Source organism: Phoxinus phoxinus (genome assembly GCF_949152265.1).
Source record: "Phoxinus phoxinus genome assembly, chromosome: 4".
NCBI classification, from domain to species: domain Eukaryota; kingdom Metazoa; phylum Chordata; class Actinopteri; order Cypriniformes; family Leuciscidae; genus Phoxinus; species Phoxinus phoxinus.
This window is the reverse complement of record NC_136879.1, coordinates 28140412-28156518: the sequence shown is the minus strand read 5'-3', so window position 1 is coordinate 28156518 and position 16107 is coordinate 28140412. Positions and strand designations below refer to the sequence as shown.

Genomic DNA, 16107 nt, shown 5'->3' with positions numbered 1-16107 from the left:
AAAATGCTAATAACTATGGTAGGGCAGGTTAACCATAATATTCTTCATGCATAAATTTGTCAACCTAAATCTTTTTTTAAATTTTATTACATAAATGGATAATTATGGAACTAATTGTATTTTATATATTTAATTATCAAAGTTTGCATTATTTTTTTTGACCAGTTTAGTCATGTTATTTAATTGTTTTCTTTAAAATGAAGCCATGTGTGTAAGAACAAGTTGTAATCGTTGTGTACAGTTTGCACTATATTCTGTAACCTCTAAAACACATTTTGAAGTGGAATATGCAGAAAATGTAATAAACTGTAACCACTGGAAACTGAGTGTCACATCCCTCTTTTGACTATTCATACAGCAACACTACCAACAGACACAACATTCATATTTTTTTCTTTTCTTTAATTATGTTGCAAACAATAACATCCAGATATATTGTTAACAATTGGCTGTGTGAACAGTGATACCATAAAAAGCAAAGAGTCCCATCCAAGCTGTGAAGACTGAAGCCTCCAATCTATTCACAAAGTAATAGCTGATGATAGACCTGTGGCTGGAGGATGGACCTACAGACAGGACCTTCATGAGTCTGTCTGTACATGAACCCATCCAGCATGTGCAGAAGTGGGATTGCTTGGGACCTGCGAATAGCAAACGTTCTCTCCAGACACATAAAAACAGGACATCATCATTGTCATCATCAAGACCTTTTAAAAGAGGCATATCCAATCTTAAGGTCTTAAGGAAAGCCAATCATAAGGGAGTAGCACTTCTCATGGGGATAATAAACTCTGGACAATGTTAATACATGCTTAAATTACAAATGATTAGATTCAGAAATATTTTTTGTCCAAAATTACCCACTTTTTTTTGGTTTAGGTTTACAGCCCCGGTGCATATGAATCTCTTTTTGGTGCTGTGTAACACAAGTGAAGTGACTGAAGAACCAATGTCAATCGTCTCCACTAGAAACTAAAGGAGGCATCAACGGTGTTTGCTTGTGATGGGCACTTCTCCCTTGGGTTGCTCAGTCTGCCACAATCCCATAGCGAAACAAAGTCGTCATCTTCCTTCATTCAAGCACACACAGATCGGCCTCTACAACCACATACTGAGCGGCCCGCTGACCTATCTGGTAGGGTGTCTAGCTTCATGAACCAATCATAGCACATTATATTACATATTAGACGTCACTTTGACCATTTGAGGATGGTCGAACATCAAATGTGGCCAATGGTTCCCCGCCAGACAGCTCAATTCTCGGCCCGGTTACATGCAGCAGTGCTACGTGGACAGGTACAGATCTCAGACTAGTCACTATCAGATTTTCAGCAGCAGTAGGTACACCCAGTACACACACAACAGGAAATCGCTTGATAATAGCATGGTTAAGCAGTGAATTCTTTATTATATAATTGCATTGGAATGAAAAGGCGAATTAAAATGCATTTTGAAGCCTTACATTGCGTAAACCTTCAATCCGATGGGACCGAAAATCTAACAATAGCAGGGATGTGCAAGTTAATTGAATATCTTTTGTCTTCGCACAAAGTCAAAAGGCATATATTTTCCTTAAAAGATATGGAATGGTTTATCTCCATGTTTGGGACTTTATCAAATCATTTCCCATTGTGTATTTTTTTTTTTGTACATTTATTAATAGATAAAGCAGAGAAAGTGCCACTCGTCACACTTGAGCACCTGTGGTTATTTTAGGGATATTCAGCTACGGTCCACAGTATGAAGATCCCTTTACAATAGGAGTCCCCATCAGGACTCTCCACAGAGAGAACAGGCAGATCATCAGTTCGTAGCTACACAACTTGTTGGTTTATTATGAGATTGAGCTTTCCACTGTTTTTTTTTATTTTATTATTTCATCTAAGCCCATCGTTTCATTTTTTTCACCATGGAAATCTTTGCACCCATTCTTTTAGTACAGATTTTTGCACATCCCCTGATGAGAGGAAACTTTGAGCTCTTGTCATGCTTTGAAACCTATGTCTAAACTGAAGGTTATGAATTCTCAAGTCTCTGCACAACTGCCATATGGGGCAACGAGATCATTAAACAACAAAGGAAGAATCAGGACGTCTTCATCTGAACGCAATCTTAAACGTTGAGGGCCAAATCAAGTGCTTCGTAGAGGCAACGTTTACGGTGCTTTACAAGTTTGAAGTGCTCCTGAGTGACAGACAAATCATAGGTCAAAATCAAAATCTTTACTAAAGCTATCTCTGATTCGGGCCAAAAAGAAAAAAACTCTTGCTGCCCACTATTCAGCATGGCTTTTTGGACGCAGGAGTTCCATACAAATTCACTCCTATAATTAAGCACAATTATCTCTTACAGTGTTAAGTCATGTCTCTGGGATTGTACTTCTCAGTAGGACGTGTCATGACAAGTGTACAAAGATTTATTCCCAAAGGTTTCCAGACAAAACACATGAAACGTTCTTAGATGCAACCATTAAATGTTATCTAAATCCACAAGAAGAGAATGGTAAGTACACCCCAGAAGTGATGCCACAAAGCTACAGAATAACTCTGATAACAAGCCCCAGATCAACTCTCCTCCTCAGCATTATAGGTTCGTTCTGTAGCTTTTGCCCCTTGAAAGGTAGGCACAAACAGACTAAGACAGTGGACGAAAAAAAAAAAAAAAAGACAAAAAGAAATCAGACACTGTCATTAAATTATCAGTTTAGTGCCCTACATTTAACCCAGTCAGCTTTTGCCTTCGGTAGGTCAGGCTGAGTGAAAGATCAGCCTGTGTTAAACCTATGGTACTTCTAGACAACATTATGTAAATTTACAGTATACAGTTTTGGATTCACCATGCAAGAATACTTTTTTTTTATTTAATAGCTCGATCTACATCCAGAATAATTTACATAAAAGGACACGCTATTGAACCAGAGTTTGGTGGGTGATAACCGTGGTGTTCGAGTGCATCCAGAAGAGCAGGAGGAAGCTGAGGGGGAAGTGTAATGGGTCCAGGGGGGTGGAAGGGAGCATGGAGGTGTGGTGAAGGGTCCTGCGGCTATGATCAGCGACACTCCCACACTTTTACTGTTTGATCTACACTCCCAGTGACGACGTACGGAGCCGACTTGTGGAAATCTGTGGAGAGATTAGAGACACTGTACTTTAGGAACATTGAACTAATAATTATTATTACTCATAATAGAAAAGGCAAAGACGCAACGACCGATGATTAAAAATGCCAAAGATGTTGTGTAATGTGACTTTTTTCTCAAGCATGGCAACATTAGCTGAGCCAATGGCATGAGTTTAGGGTGGGGCTGTCTGATCATTTGACAAATGGAAGAGGGGAGAATCTTGTTTGAAACCAATCTCTTTTGGTGACGCTCATGGCACAGACATGACATACTTCAGCTTTAAAACATACATAAAACACTTCAAAGTAGCAGGATTCACAAGCTCAAACAGTGTCAAGAGACCTGAAGCCTCAAACAGACGTTCTCTATTCACACCAAAACCATTGTTTCAAATCAATAGTCTCTAGAAGACGAGTGTTTTGTACTGAAGTGCTTTTAAAAGGAAGTTTGAAGCTTCACAGGAGCCTACAGGGGAACTGGCTGAATAACATCAAGTATCTCTAGAGAGCTTCAGTGCCTTGATCCACTGAAAAGATCTGGACTCTGGAGTTAAAAGAATGGAGGGTTCAGCGTTCTCTCTAAATAAGCTGCCAACGGCTGACACGACTACCTTTTGTCGAGATTCAAACTTCAAAATCACTCTTTGGGGGAAGTAAGGATGTGCTGTACACTTCTAAAAGGCATCTTTACCTTGGTCATCAAAACAACTGATATGCATTTCAAAAACCAGTGATAGAAGATTAACTGTAAATACGGCCACTTACCCAGAGAGGTAACAAAATGTTCATGGGCACTCAAGGTCTTCATGCAGCGCTTGTTTTTGTAGTCCCAGATCCTCAAAGTCTTGTCATCAGCACAGCTCACAATGAACTTTCCTCCAGGGTGCACAATAATCCCACGGACCCAGTTATCATGGCCAACCTAAAGAGATGCCACCAAAAAAAGATTCAGATTCAAAAAGCATAAAGCTTCTCAAACAGTCACATTCTGCAATGCAGAGACTCACACTAATTTTACTAGACCGACTCACCAGTGTCATAAGGCACATGCCAATGCTCACATCCCACATCTTAATCGTCTTGTCTCTGGAACCAGACAACAGGAAAGGACCAGGTTTCCCGCTCTTCTTGGTCTGGCAAAACAAAACAGCAAAAAGAGCATTTGAACCAATGCTGTGGAGTATTCAACTCAAAAATATTAATTTAACAACTAGTGTGACGGAAGTCGAGCTGTTATTAAAATACTAAAAACCAGTGAGCGTTCTGTTGTTTTTCGGACAATTCATGTAAATTAAGAAATAATTTAAAAAAATTACTAAATAATTGCCTGCCCCCAAATATAATAAAATGTTTGTATTCTAAATATATTTGGTGTTAATATATCAGTTTTCAAGTTTGATGCGGTCATCTCATCGAAAACAGTAACTGTGCCAGGAAAATAAATAAACAAAAGCTTATAGCCTGGCAAACAAAAACAACTTCCCCGACCTGTTCCATCACCCCTTTTTTATGCAAATTTTGTGATACAGAATAAAAAAAACCCGCCAGCATCAATTCTAAAAATGTATGTGCTCAATTGAGTTGGATAATTTTTATCTGGCAAGAAGACATGCGCATAAACTATAAAGGAAACACGTTTACTGAATAAATAACTTGATGTGCAAAAATTCATGTGACTGCCTCAACGGATCATGTGAACTGGGGAGCGATGGAACAGCATAACTGGACTAACCAGCGGACTGATCTAGCAGAGAATCTAAAGTGTTGTTTTGGTCATTCGTAAATTCCTTAGCCAAAGTCTATCATCAAAGGGTTTCAGTAAAACGACCTCCCAGGACTGTCTTAAGGCCCCGTTATACATCAAGTGAAATTGAAGAATGAACTGGTATGATATAATTTCGAACAAAATCAAGCCAAAACAAACTTTACATGACTGCATCCGCCTCCGAAAGCAAGATAACATAACTGCGTTTAATTTATTATATACAAAAAAAGACCCACAGTGACCTCTCCTACTGCAGCAACTTCCATTTGTCTAAGTGATATTTGATGGCAGTTAATCAGGAAGTTACGATTTTGTTCTCTTCGACTCACTGGATGGAAACGGTGCTTTAATGTTTTATGCGATATTCCAATTTGCACACAAGTTAAATACAAAAAATTGGATGGAAACATAGCTACTGATGTATAATATCTCACACAGAGCATGGGTGTATAGATAGATTAATATTTATTGTTCTTTGAAGGAAGATGCAATAGCATTTAGTCAAGTCTTTAAACCACAAGGTTACGGAAACTGCTTTATCAAGACTGATGCCGACAACAGCAACATTAAGAGAGAGAGACTTTTGTGGAGGTGCCTATAACAGACATAAAATAACACCACTCTGATGAATTACTGTCCTTTGAATCCCACACCCTTAAAATAGAGTACAGAGACCCATTACACATCTCGTGCAGGCAATGAAAAGAGGGATATAACAAGAGCAGAGGTGTTTGGGGCGATAATGCATTTAGATAGTTCTGCAAAGAATGGACGGTCATTACATTCAAGGCCTTATCTATTATTTCCCTGCCATAAAAGGCCAACTCTGCTCGAGGTGAAGTGTGAACAGACACACAACAACAAAATTGCTCTTGATGAGAGGCTGGCATGCTCAGACAAGTGTGTTCAGGCACATTTACACAGAGCTGCTGTAATGACATACAAGGCTTTGTTATTAACATCTGTGGCAGTTTTATGGATATCAAGAGAGTGTTTTAATTCCAGCCTGAATAGGTTCAACAAGAGCAAATAATGTTGCTTTTTTAATATTGAGGCAAAAGTTTCCTTTACACAATAGTAATTACTGTAAGGGTTAAAGGCTGTATTCAACTTGCTGTGAGGGCTAATGCTTCAGCAGATAAAGATTAAATTGGACACGGTTGATCATAAGACTGGCAAAAAAATCCAAATGGTACGTACTTCACCTTAGGCCATCAACTGCTAATCCCACCCATGTAATTTCATGGTCTATTTCAAACCATTGTACATGACAAATTTAGATCGTCAGTTGAAAATCAAAGGACGATCAAAATGTGTTTACAGTGCACAGCAAAGAGATCAATAATACAATTGAATTTTGTTTGTATTATTTACAAAAACAAAAGAACCATTGATTCAACCCATATTTTTTTAAATAAAAGGTTAAAAGAAGTGTGTGTGTGTGTGTGTGTGTGTGTGTGGGGGGGGGGTCCTGTTGACCTGTAATAACATCTGAAAGCTGGTTTCTTGTAGCAATTTTTACCTGCTATTTTACTGTACCCATGTTGTGCATATTACATGTTATCAGTTACTAATTACCAGTGGTGGTGGTTGAAGTACACAAATCACAAGTACACAAAGTAAAAAAAAGACCAGACCCAATTATGATTTTCATTTACAATAATCAATACTAAAATCCAGCTGTAACATACTATCACATAAGCAAAACTTTAATGGCAAAAAAGGGCCATTGTCACTTAAAACAAAAAGCTTTATGTTGGTCAACGTAGCGAATCTTTTACCCAAAACTCCCAATCGCATTTCCAATTGAAATTATTTCACAGGACAAGAGTAAATGTGTAATCTCTTGGTTATTAGCCAGACTAACTGGATCATTGAATCAGCAGTTGACTCAAATGAATTGATCGATTTGCTAACCGATTTAACGGGTTCATTGAAAGAATCAATTTCTTTCAGCTTAAAATAACAAGGCACAATATGTTTTTTTTATGTAGAGGAGTTAAATGTATGATAGTATGCTTTGGAAACGTGGTGAAGTAAAAGTTTACCGGGGGGGAAAAAATGCTTTGATAAAGAACAGATAATTGACAAAATGTACTTAATTACAGAAACAAAGTTAAAATACTTTGTCCACCACTAATTATTATAGCAACAACAATCCGAGAAGCTGTTCAAAATAATTACAGACATGCACTTCATTACTATTAGTCAGCAATTACTCGTTACCTATAATTATAATTCTCATACATATGAAATGATAGTCTTTGACTGAACTTTATCGACAAGAAAAACACTTGCCATCATAAACACAGCATTCCTTTTAAATCTGTAAAAAGAAGTGTTTTCAGAAAGCATCTACAAATATTTGACATCACCAATGCTACAGTATTTCCCACTAATTTTCACTTTGTGCTCTCACCTCTGAGCCGGTCGCCTCCAGGATGGTGGGATGAGCGCTTTCAGGGGCCCAAGAAATGCACTCCACCACATGCTCATGCTCACGAAGCTCCGCCTTGCATTCTTTTGAAGCCACCACCCAAACACGCACCGTTTGATCATTAGAACTACTGGCGATCAGGGTCCCGTCCTGGTTGGGCCGCACCATGCGGACCCACTCTCTGTGGCCAGTGAATGTCTTCACACAGTACCTGTTAAGCATTTCCAACAAACACAGATTTAACAATATTTATTAATGTTAAGAACATTTCAGGTATTAAATATCTGCAAGTCACATCTGACTATTACAACTTTGAGAGCAAAATGTTGATTTGTTACTTGTACAAACATTTGCACAGGTGCTTTTCAGCTGAAGTAACTCAACACAGTAATTGAAAGGCCTGTTTTGTTGAAGGAAGCTATGGTTAGACACATTGATCTAAAACCAACAACCTGTTTTAGCAGCCCAGGACTTTTAAACAATATGCATGTAATAAATATCAAATAAAAAAGATGAAACCTGCATACAGCATTTGCTAAAATGACTTACCCAGTAGCCACCTCCCACATTTTAATGGTTTTATCCCTTGAGGCAGAAACTATGTGATCTCCATTGGGCATAATAGCTACAGATGAAACATTATGGTCATGCCCTGAAAAAAATAAAAAAGGTCAGTAAAGAATTAAGTATAAAATTGTCCAAACTGTCCTGAAATTGTCATTCAAAGAAGGACCAACAGTGTCTGAGATGGATGCACTGAATTCATTTCTCGATTCAGTGCATAAAATACACATTTTTACCATACAAATCAGACAGTCATGCACATTAGCGTCTGACAATGTACTGTTAAGGTTTAAAACGCATTGAAAAATTTAATGGAGAATAAGAAGCTGCTAATTTGCCTTGGGCTGCTTTGTTCTCACAGTGTGCAGGGAAAAGATGAGCTAATTACACAGGACGCCATTTTTAAGCTCCTCAATAGATGATGAAACTAAGTAGCCTAGAAAAAGCAGTCTTAAATATGGGGGGTGGGGGGCACAAAATGTTATCTCGTCTCAAAGAGGATAATTAAACTGCTGTCCAAATCTCCTAATCTTCCACTAAAGCAGCCGACCCACGAAGCGAGACGGGGAGAGAGAGAGAGAGTGAGCGCGAGCAGAAGGGGGACTTGCAAACAGAAGGTAGGGGGGTTCCTTTGCCACCTCTTCAAAGATAGACTGTGCTAGAACAGTCTACCCTAGTCTCAGGGCATCATGCCAGCTTTAGTGATGGGTGTAAATTACAAGCCTTTGGATTTGTGCATATTACAAGCTGTCGCACACATTTTTTGGATTATAACCACTCAGGATTTACACATTTTTTTATATGGATTACAAATTACTAGAGGGAAACTCTAAGGACACTTTAAACATTAAAATATGTTTTTTGAGATGTTAACAAACATTTATGTATTGTGCATGACAAATGATAGGGCACATCCATCCACGCCATCTATCCTTACTGTTAGCCAACCAGCTGACCTATTCTTAAAATCAATGCTGCTAGCATTTGTGTATTTTGAAGCACAGAACCTGTGTTTTTGGTTTGTATTGTAAGATTCTAAAACAATACAATTATTTTAGCACTTTGAGTGCATTAGTGAGTTTTTGATACAGTTTGAACTTCATAATTAGTGGAATATAAAGTGACTGGATCGCAGACAGTTGTGCCCCCATCCCCCCTTCTCTTCGCAGATTTTCACAGACTAATTTTGCGCTTTTCCAAACCTGTGGTGAGATCTGACCCAAGCTAAAATGGGGGGTTTCGTGACACTTTAAGTGTTAACTATCCATCTAACACATGCAAAGATATGTTGACATAATACAGCACCCGTAAGACAAAATGCAAATTCACTTGTGGTGTGATCTCCCATATGAAAAGCCTGAAGGCCTCCCTTTCCAAAAAAGCTATTAAAATGTACCAAGCAATTAGGATTTTAAACAAGAGCAGAGCCTAAGGAATGCCTTTCCGAGGAATGGCGCTCTCACTTTTGTGGAGTGGGGAAATTTGTTTTACATCAAAATGTTCTTAGAACAAATCTTAGGCTTATTATACATTATATCAAATGAATAAATAAGAATTATAAACAAATATATAAATATATTTGCATATAATATATTTATAGGAATTATTAATTAATAATATAATTATACAATAACTAAAAATAATAAAACCTTCATATACAGCACAGTTATATTTGAGTAAATGTGTTAAAGGCTGGCTTCTAATACAGTAAGAATCTCTCTTATGGATTTTTTGGCAAGCTGGCACATTAATGAGCTGCATTCAGCACCTGCCCCCTGACACTCTATTCCCCCCTGAGACGCCACACCGCTCCTAACAGTTCCCAGAACCAATGACAACATATGACACCGTGCTCACCGTGCATAGTCCTGATACACTCGAAGCCCTGGAAGTCCCAGAGCTTAATGGTCATGTCTGCTGAACAGGAGGCTAGGAGCTTTCCAGTTTGGTCAAAGGAAATGTCCTGCACTGAGTCTGTGTGGCCCTTGAGGGTACGCTCAAAGTCACCCGTTTCATAGTCCCAGACCTGGATCAGACACAAAACATATTTTAGCCCAAGATGAGCATCTATTCAATAAAAATAAAAAAACATTAACTTGTTTGGCAGCTTGTAATGATAAGGTAATATATAAAAGGCAGGTTTGGGCTTGTAGCTGCTATTATTTATTCAGTGAAACATCTGTTATGCAGCCACCTTTTAAACATCATCAAACACGCAAGATTGCCCTCTGGATATAATTTATAGTGTGAACGTTTGCTTATTCAGTCTTTATCAGCCTGTCAGAATTTTATCCCATATTAACCTTACAGTATCTACTGCACTCCAAGCAAAATTGTGGCCGAATATTTTGACATGTTTACATTTAAATTCAGTTTTCATCATTTTCTTTATCATTAAAGCATTTTTGTGAAGTGAGGCAAATGTTATCTGCTTGTTCGCCTGGATGCAGCAGTATGATAAACAGCCTCAGGGCTTAAATGTGAAGATCAGGTTTCAGCAGTTTCTAGGCGGCAGCCAGACACACAGGGATAAGCCCTGTCTGCTATATAGGGGGCTGGTGACAGAAGTCCCTCCACCTGCTTTACTGTCTCCTGCTTCCAAAGGGGGAGACTGAACTTAACCAGTCGTGTTCTGATAGAAAACATGCACAAAAAAAGCCTGATGTGGCACACCTGGGTCAGTCAAGCACGTAAGCTTTAACCATGTAGCTGAGACTGCAATTCTATTATAGAGTGCATGCTACATCTGTTTTTAGCAAGGACTTATATCTGCCCTCATTGATCTGTCTGTATGTGCCTGATCATCAACATACTCTCACCTTTACTACAAAAATCAATACAAATTAAATCGAAAAAAGTTGGGAAATTGTAGGACTACAGCAATTTGAAACACAAATTCTGACTGATATTCAAGAAGGCAATAATTTGCTTTATGGCTGATAATTTAACCAATCAATGGCCAATACTGAAATTATATATTACTTTGCCTAAAATAAACAAAAGAAAATCACTAAAAGTATCACAACATAACAGTATAAAAAAAGGGTCTTAATTTTGAGATGTACTAAAGATTACATTTAACAGATTTATAAAATTATGTTTTTAAAGACTAACTTGAGTGTTAGATGTTAGTTATGTGGATATTTTGGATATCAGCAAAGGTAATCAAAATGTAAATACAAAAGGAAATTAGCATGCACAATAAATTAATACATTTAGCCGATAACAGATATGGTCCCAAAACATGTGCATCCATAAAAAATAAGCTCATTTTTATCTGAAGAATAGAGGCTGAACAAGACTATATAACTAGGCTAAAAAAGCAAGGGAAAATAAAAATAAAAGAGCATGCTGATGAAATTAACCATGAAGTGCTGGATGAACAGAGACTGCTTTTTTTAGACAAGTGTGTTCAGATAAATTGTGGAGATGAAAGAAAAAAGAACTGAATGTTCGAGCGCATGTCATATTTTCATGCGCATGTATAAAACATCACAGTCTGAAAAAAACATTTGCACATGAAACTGAACTGCAAACCTGAATTGCAAACTTTGTTTGATTCAATAACCCGGCTAAGCAAGAGAACTGTCAAAAAAAAGCTGTCAAGCTGCTTATTAACATGTTTAAGAAAAAAATACGCAAGTAAAAAAAAAAGAAGCAGCATTTGGCTGCACAGCTTCAGGCTCCATGATAATTAGCTATGAATATGTGGATGGGGAGAATGGGACAGAATATATTTGGACTGGTTCTAGCTGTCTGGTTGAGGGCTGCCCATGTTAAGATGGGCAGGCCTGGGGATTTTAGGGAAGGGTTTAATATCACCAAGTACAAAACTAGGGCACAGGAGGAGGGGGCACCGACTCAGGTTGGTGGCCATAGCTGCCGGCACTAAGGTGGGAGATGAATCACTCCAGGAAAATAGTGGAATCCTTTGTAGGACTCATTGGGAGGACTGTTGGACTATGCCTTTCATGTATTATACCTCTGCATTTTCTGGCTGATCTAAAGTGTGAAAATGTTCCCTCTTGGCTTTAAAATCAGCCAAAAAAAATCCTCAAGTGGCTATAAATGGGTTTAGACAGGTTGTCTGTATAGTTGCTGGGCTCGGTTATGAATAGCAGGCAGGCAGAAATAGGGCTTATTACCACGGGTATGTCATACTGCTTGTACAGACTTGTGTATTGTGTGTCTCAAGAGCCCCAGCATGACAAAGTCTCAAAAAAAAAAAAAATGGACAGTGGCGTCCAGTCAAATTTACAGCTCATTCCAGGCAAGGCACTGCAATTATGTCAGTCAGTTAGCCTACCTGGGCCATTTTCACACTGTAAATCAAGATTTGATAACACCAACGTAATAAATGCAGGGTCAGTTTTAGGGATATGAGATGTACACCATGCAGACAGAGTGCTTGATAACACCACAGAAGATACAGAAGACCTCACCTTTATTGTTGCGTCCTCTGAGGCAGAGACTATGACACTGAAAACAGGATGGAAAATGACTCTGGTGACAGGACTCCTGTGGCCACTCAGGGCGTATCTCTCAGGGGGACGGGGTATCCATTCTTTGGGGTCTCGCTTCAGTGCAATTGGCCCACCTAAAGTAATCTCCTCTTTTGCCTCATTCAGTTTTGATTCTAATTCCATGACCTAGCAAAAAGCAAAATGTGTAAGACTCATCATTACACACATCAAATTAAATGAATGGTGACATTTTGGAATTCAGTTTCTGTAGTTGAAACACAGCGTTTCTAAACCCAGACTTTTGCCATTTTAGAGCATGAATAGTCAATGAGTCAAGGCTGCCTCCATGGTTCTTAATAGGATTTGCATTAAATATGAAAGGCACAAACCTTTTTCTGTAATCTGATGACTGATGTCCATTTCTTTTCCAAAAGACCTGCATACTTTTTATCCAATTCCTCATTCTGGTGACAAAAGATGACAGAAACGTTACACCTTAGCACAACACATTGCATTAAAGAAATACAAGAATTACTACAGCCTTAAGCAAAAAGGGAGGCACACACCTATCACCCCAGTGGCAAATGTAAATTCCCTCTAAATCCCTTCACATGGGTTAATCTCTGGCAGACAACGAGAGCTTACCAAGATTACAATTACACAAACACTGCACTGTGAAAAATTTACTTTAGGGTGCCTGGCACCAACTAGACCTTTCTGTAAGTCACATTTAGCTTTCAATTTGAGACATGAATCCCATTAGCATTCTCTGATCAACAAACCAAAACGAATAACTACAGTACTAACAATGTCTTTAGGGGTGGGCAGTATGACTTGCGTTTTAGATGTATAAAGAATAATAATAATAATAATAAATTATTAAATAGATTTTTTTTTAGGACCAAGAGCTCCTCTTAAACATACAGAACAGTAATATCAGAGGCTGTTATAGTAAACATGCCATGATGGTTGGTTTTACTGCTGTGGATCATTTACCTTCATTCACAATTCCAATTTATTCAAGACTAATTCTTATTCAATCGAATTCTGAAGTATGAAAATCCCACAAGAGTAATTGTGTGTAAACCCTGACTTGACATTTTTATGGATGTGTTTTTAAATAGGCAAGCTGAACAGTCTCAGCCGGAGACCAATATGAAGGATCTGTTAGCTGAAAGAAGTGTACACATGGTTTTGCTTCACTAGACTGCTCTATAACCATTAAAAATGCAAAAGCATAAGACAGCTCTCAGATCTATGGTTGAAAAAAAAAAAAAAGGATGTGGCAGACAAAGAGAGGGAGAGGCACTTTCGGAGTAATATTTGAGGTGTCCAGCAGAACAGGTGCAGTTTCTGTGATGAGAAGTAGAATGAGAGAGGTCGTGTCATGCGTCTGAGGGAGAGGGGCATTTAAAGCCTCTGTAGAGGTCTGATCCGCCATCTGCCTGGACCCTCTGCCACGTGTGGCGGCCAATGGCTAAATACCAGCCCCATCAGCCATGCCAGCCTCTAATCACTACTGTCTGACAGTCCATCAGCTCCCTCCAGCCCTCAGAGAGCCACTCTTCATCTACAGTTATGCCTAAAGTCTCAAACCCCTGCCACCTCTTAGAACATCTTAACAGCTGGAAGGATCGATGATGAGATCTCTTCTGCTAAATGAAGCCATGTTAATAGCATTGTGGTTAATTAAAGAGAGCTTTTAGCACCATAGACCACCTTTCGGTCGACAAATCTGATCAATAATTCATCCTCTTTCTTCCCTGTACAAAGAAAATAAACAGTTTATCTTCTGTCCAACCAGGAGTGTTTTTAAACAAGAGCTTCTGTGTGTAAAGGGCTCTCACATTTCTAGACGGCATATAACGCAGAGACGTTTTCTGCTGAATTTCAGTAATTATCCTGGTCTATCCTGTGATAATGGAGAGACACTATTCAGTAGGTCCCTTTATCAGTGTGAACCATCGCTTAGCATCAGGGTCTACACATCTGCCACACATCATAATTATCTCTGCACTGCCTTAATTCAGCACGTGCGCTGTCAGTCACAACCTCATACAGAGGCGCCAATTAAAAGGGGACTATTTCAAATATTGGTTTGACTGAGGTTTAAATGGAAGGGGGTTCCCACACTTACCATGTCTAATTCTGCCTCCTTTTTGAAAACTGAATATGCCTCTTCATATCCGTTGGAACGAAGGTAATCAGCTATCGCTCGGTTTCTGAAAAACAAAGAAAGCCTAATTAGTTCTCTTGATAACCAGGTTTTATGATTGAGGATTAAGAAAAGAGCTGTGGTAAGAGCTTTTAACACAACTGAAATAATCGTTATGAGAGACAAAACAACTTCTCATGGAAACCTCCTTAAGCTTTAATGGTAAATCAGGTTTAATAAAGATTGTGCAGGGAAAAACACATGCAAATTGCTCAGTAAATTTCAGCACTGACCCAAAGATGTGCCCTTCAAAAATACATTTATGAAGGCAGTATATCTAATTAGCCTGGATAAGTCACCCAAAACAGAAACAGCTAAATCTGAAAAAAAGCATGAGTGTGCACATATTTTAGATTGATCTACTTTTGCAATATTTATCTGATTTTGCAATATTACCAATAACTAAGGGTGTGACGAGATCTTGTGCTTAGAGCTCCATGGTGTGCACAAATTAGTCTGCATACAATAGCCTGTCCTCTGAACTGTAGTTGTGGCTCTGGTCTCTGTTTGCACTTGCACTTATTGTTTGCAAACGTAATAAAATCTAGATTTTATTAGATTTACTAAAAATCAAATATTCGTTTATTTAAATGACGTTTAACGAAAAAGACGATATTTTTTAAGTTAATTTTTTTAAACGTTTTTGTCACCATTTCTGAACAAGCTTACGATTAGGCAATATACACAACAAGCTACAATATATGTTAAAGTTTTCTTTTAGTTGAAAACATTAAACAGTTGGCCTATGTGTAAACAAAATATAAAGAACAAAGGGATTTAAGCTCAAGCAGCACGAACAGAAAAAAAAAAAGCCTAATAAAGCAGAGTAGCAGACTGCGCCAGATATCGTACAGAACGTACACATACACTCGAGTCAGCATGATTATCGCGTTTATATTGTTTCACGTTAATGTTGATAAAAACAATAATATCCACATGCAGGGGCGCCGCCAGCAATTTATGCTCAAGTGAGAAAACGCACTGCGCTGACAGACGTTTCAGAGACACAATAACGGTGTTCTAAGTTTCTAACAGCACTTTGCATTTTCTGTTCTTAAACCTGTCTCCCTCAACGAAACTTAAGGTAAGTGTCTCAAAATAATTTTGCTATTAGATAAGTTATTCTATTACCTAAATTATCAAAAAAAGGAGATAAATTATCTGCATGGCGGTTATAAATGGCAGTTTTCCCTGTGATATTGAAAATCGATATTTTTTAAGGTATCGTATAGTTGAAAAATTCCAGTATCATGACAACACTACGCTGCATATTGACAGCAGCTTCCTGATGCCTGCAAATCATATACAACATCTCACCCGCCACCTATGTTTTTATACATATATTTGAATGTATAGGATTATACATTTATTATACATTAAAAATCATTTACAGCTAAAAGAAAATGTGTGCACATTCAAATATAATACAAATGTTTTTCACTTTAATAGGGAAGGAATATGTCAGTTAGAAGGAAGCCTCCACCTCTGCTTTCAACACATTCTGAGCTGCTGAAGAGTCAGCAAGACTGTGGTGAGCGGAAGA

The 16107-nt window shown here is 38.2% G+C and overlaps 1 protein-coding gene across 1 annotated transcript in view; it reads right to left on the bottom strand.

Annotated features, from left to right (window-relative positions):
- Positions 1-403: 403 nt before the first annotated feature.
- pafah1b1a (platelet-activating factor acetylhydrolase 1b, regulatory subunit 1a) overlaps positions 404-16107 on the bottom strand; it is a 41310-nt gene continuing 25606 nt past the window's right edge. Inside the window, exons 3-11 of the mRNA XM_079609615.1 lie at positions 14487-14571; positions 12739-12813; positions 12329-12535; positions 9744-9912; positions 7872-7974; positions 7305-7533; positions 4152-4253; positions 3886-4042; positions 404-3122 (exon numbers count right to left, since the gene is read on the bottom strand). Coding sequence (XP_079465741.1) covers positions 3049-3122; positions 3886-4042; positions 4152-4253; positions 7305-7533; positions 7872-7974; positions 9744-9912; positions 12329-12535; positions 12739-12813; positions 14487-14571 — 1201 coding nt within the window. The 3' untranslated portion in view covers positions 404-3048. The remainder of the gene's footprint in view (positions 3123-3885; positions 4043-4151; positions 4254-7304; positions 7534-7871; positions 7975-9743; positions 9913-12328; positions 12536-12738; positions 12814-14486; positions 14572-16107) is intronic.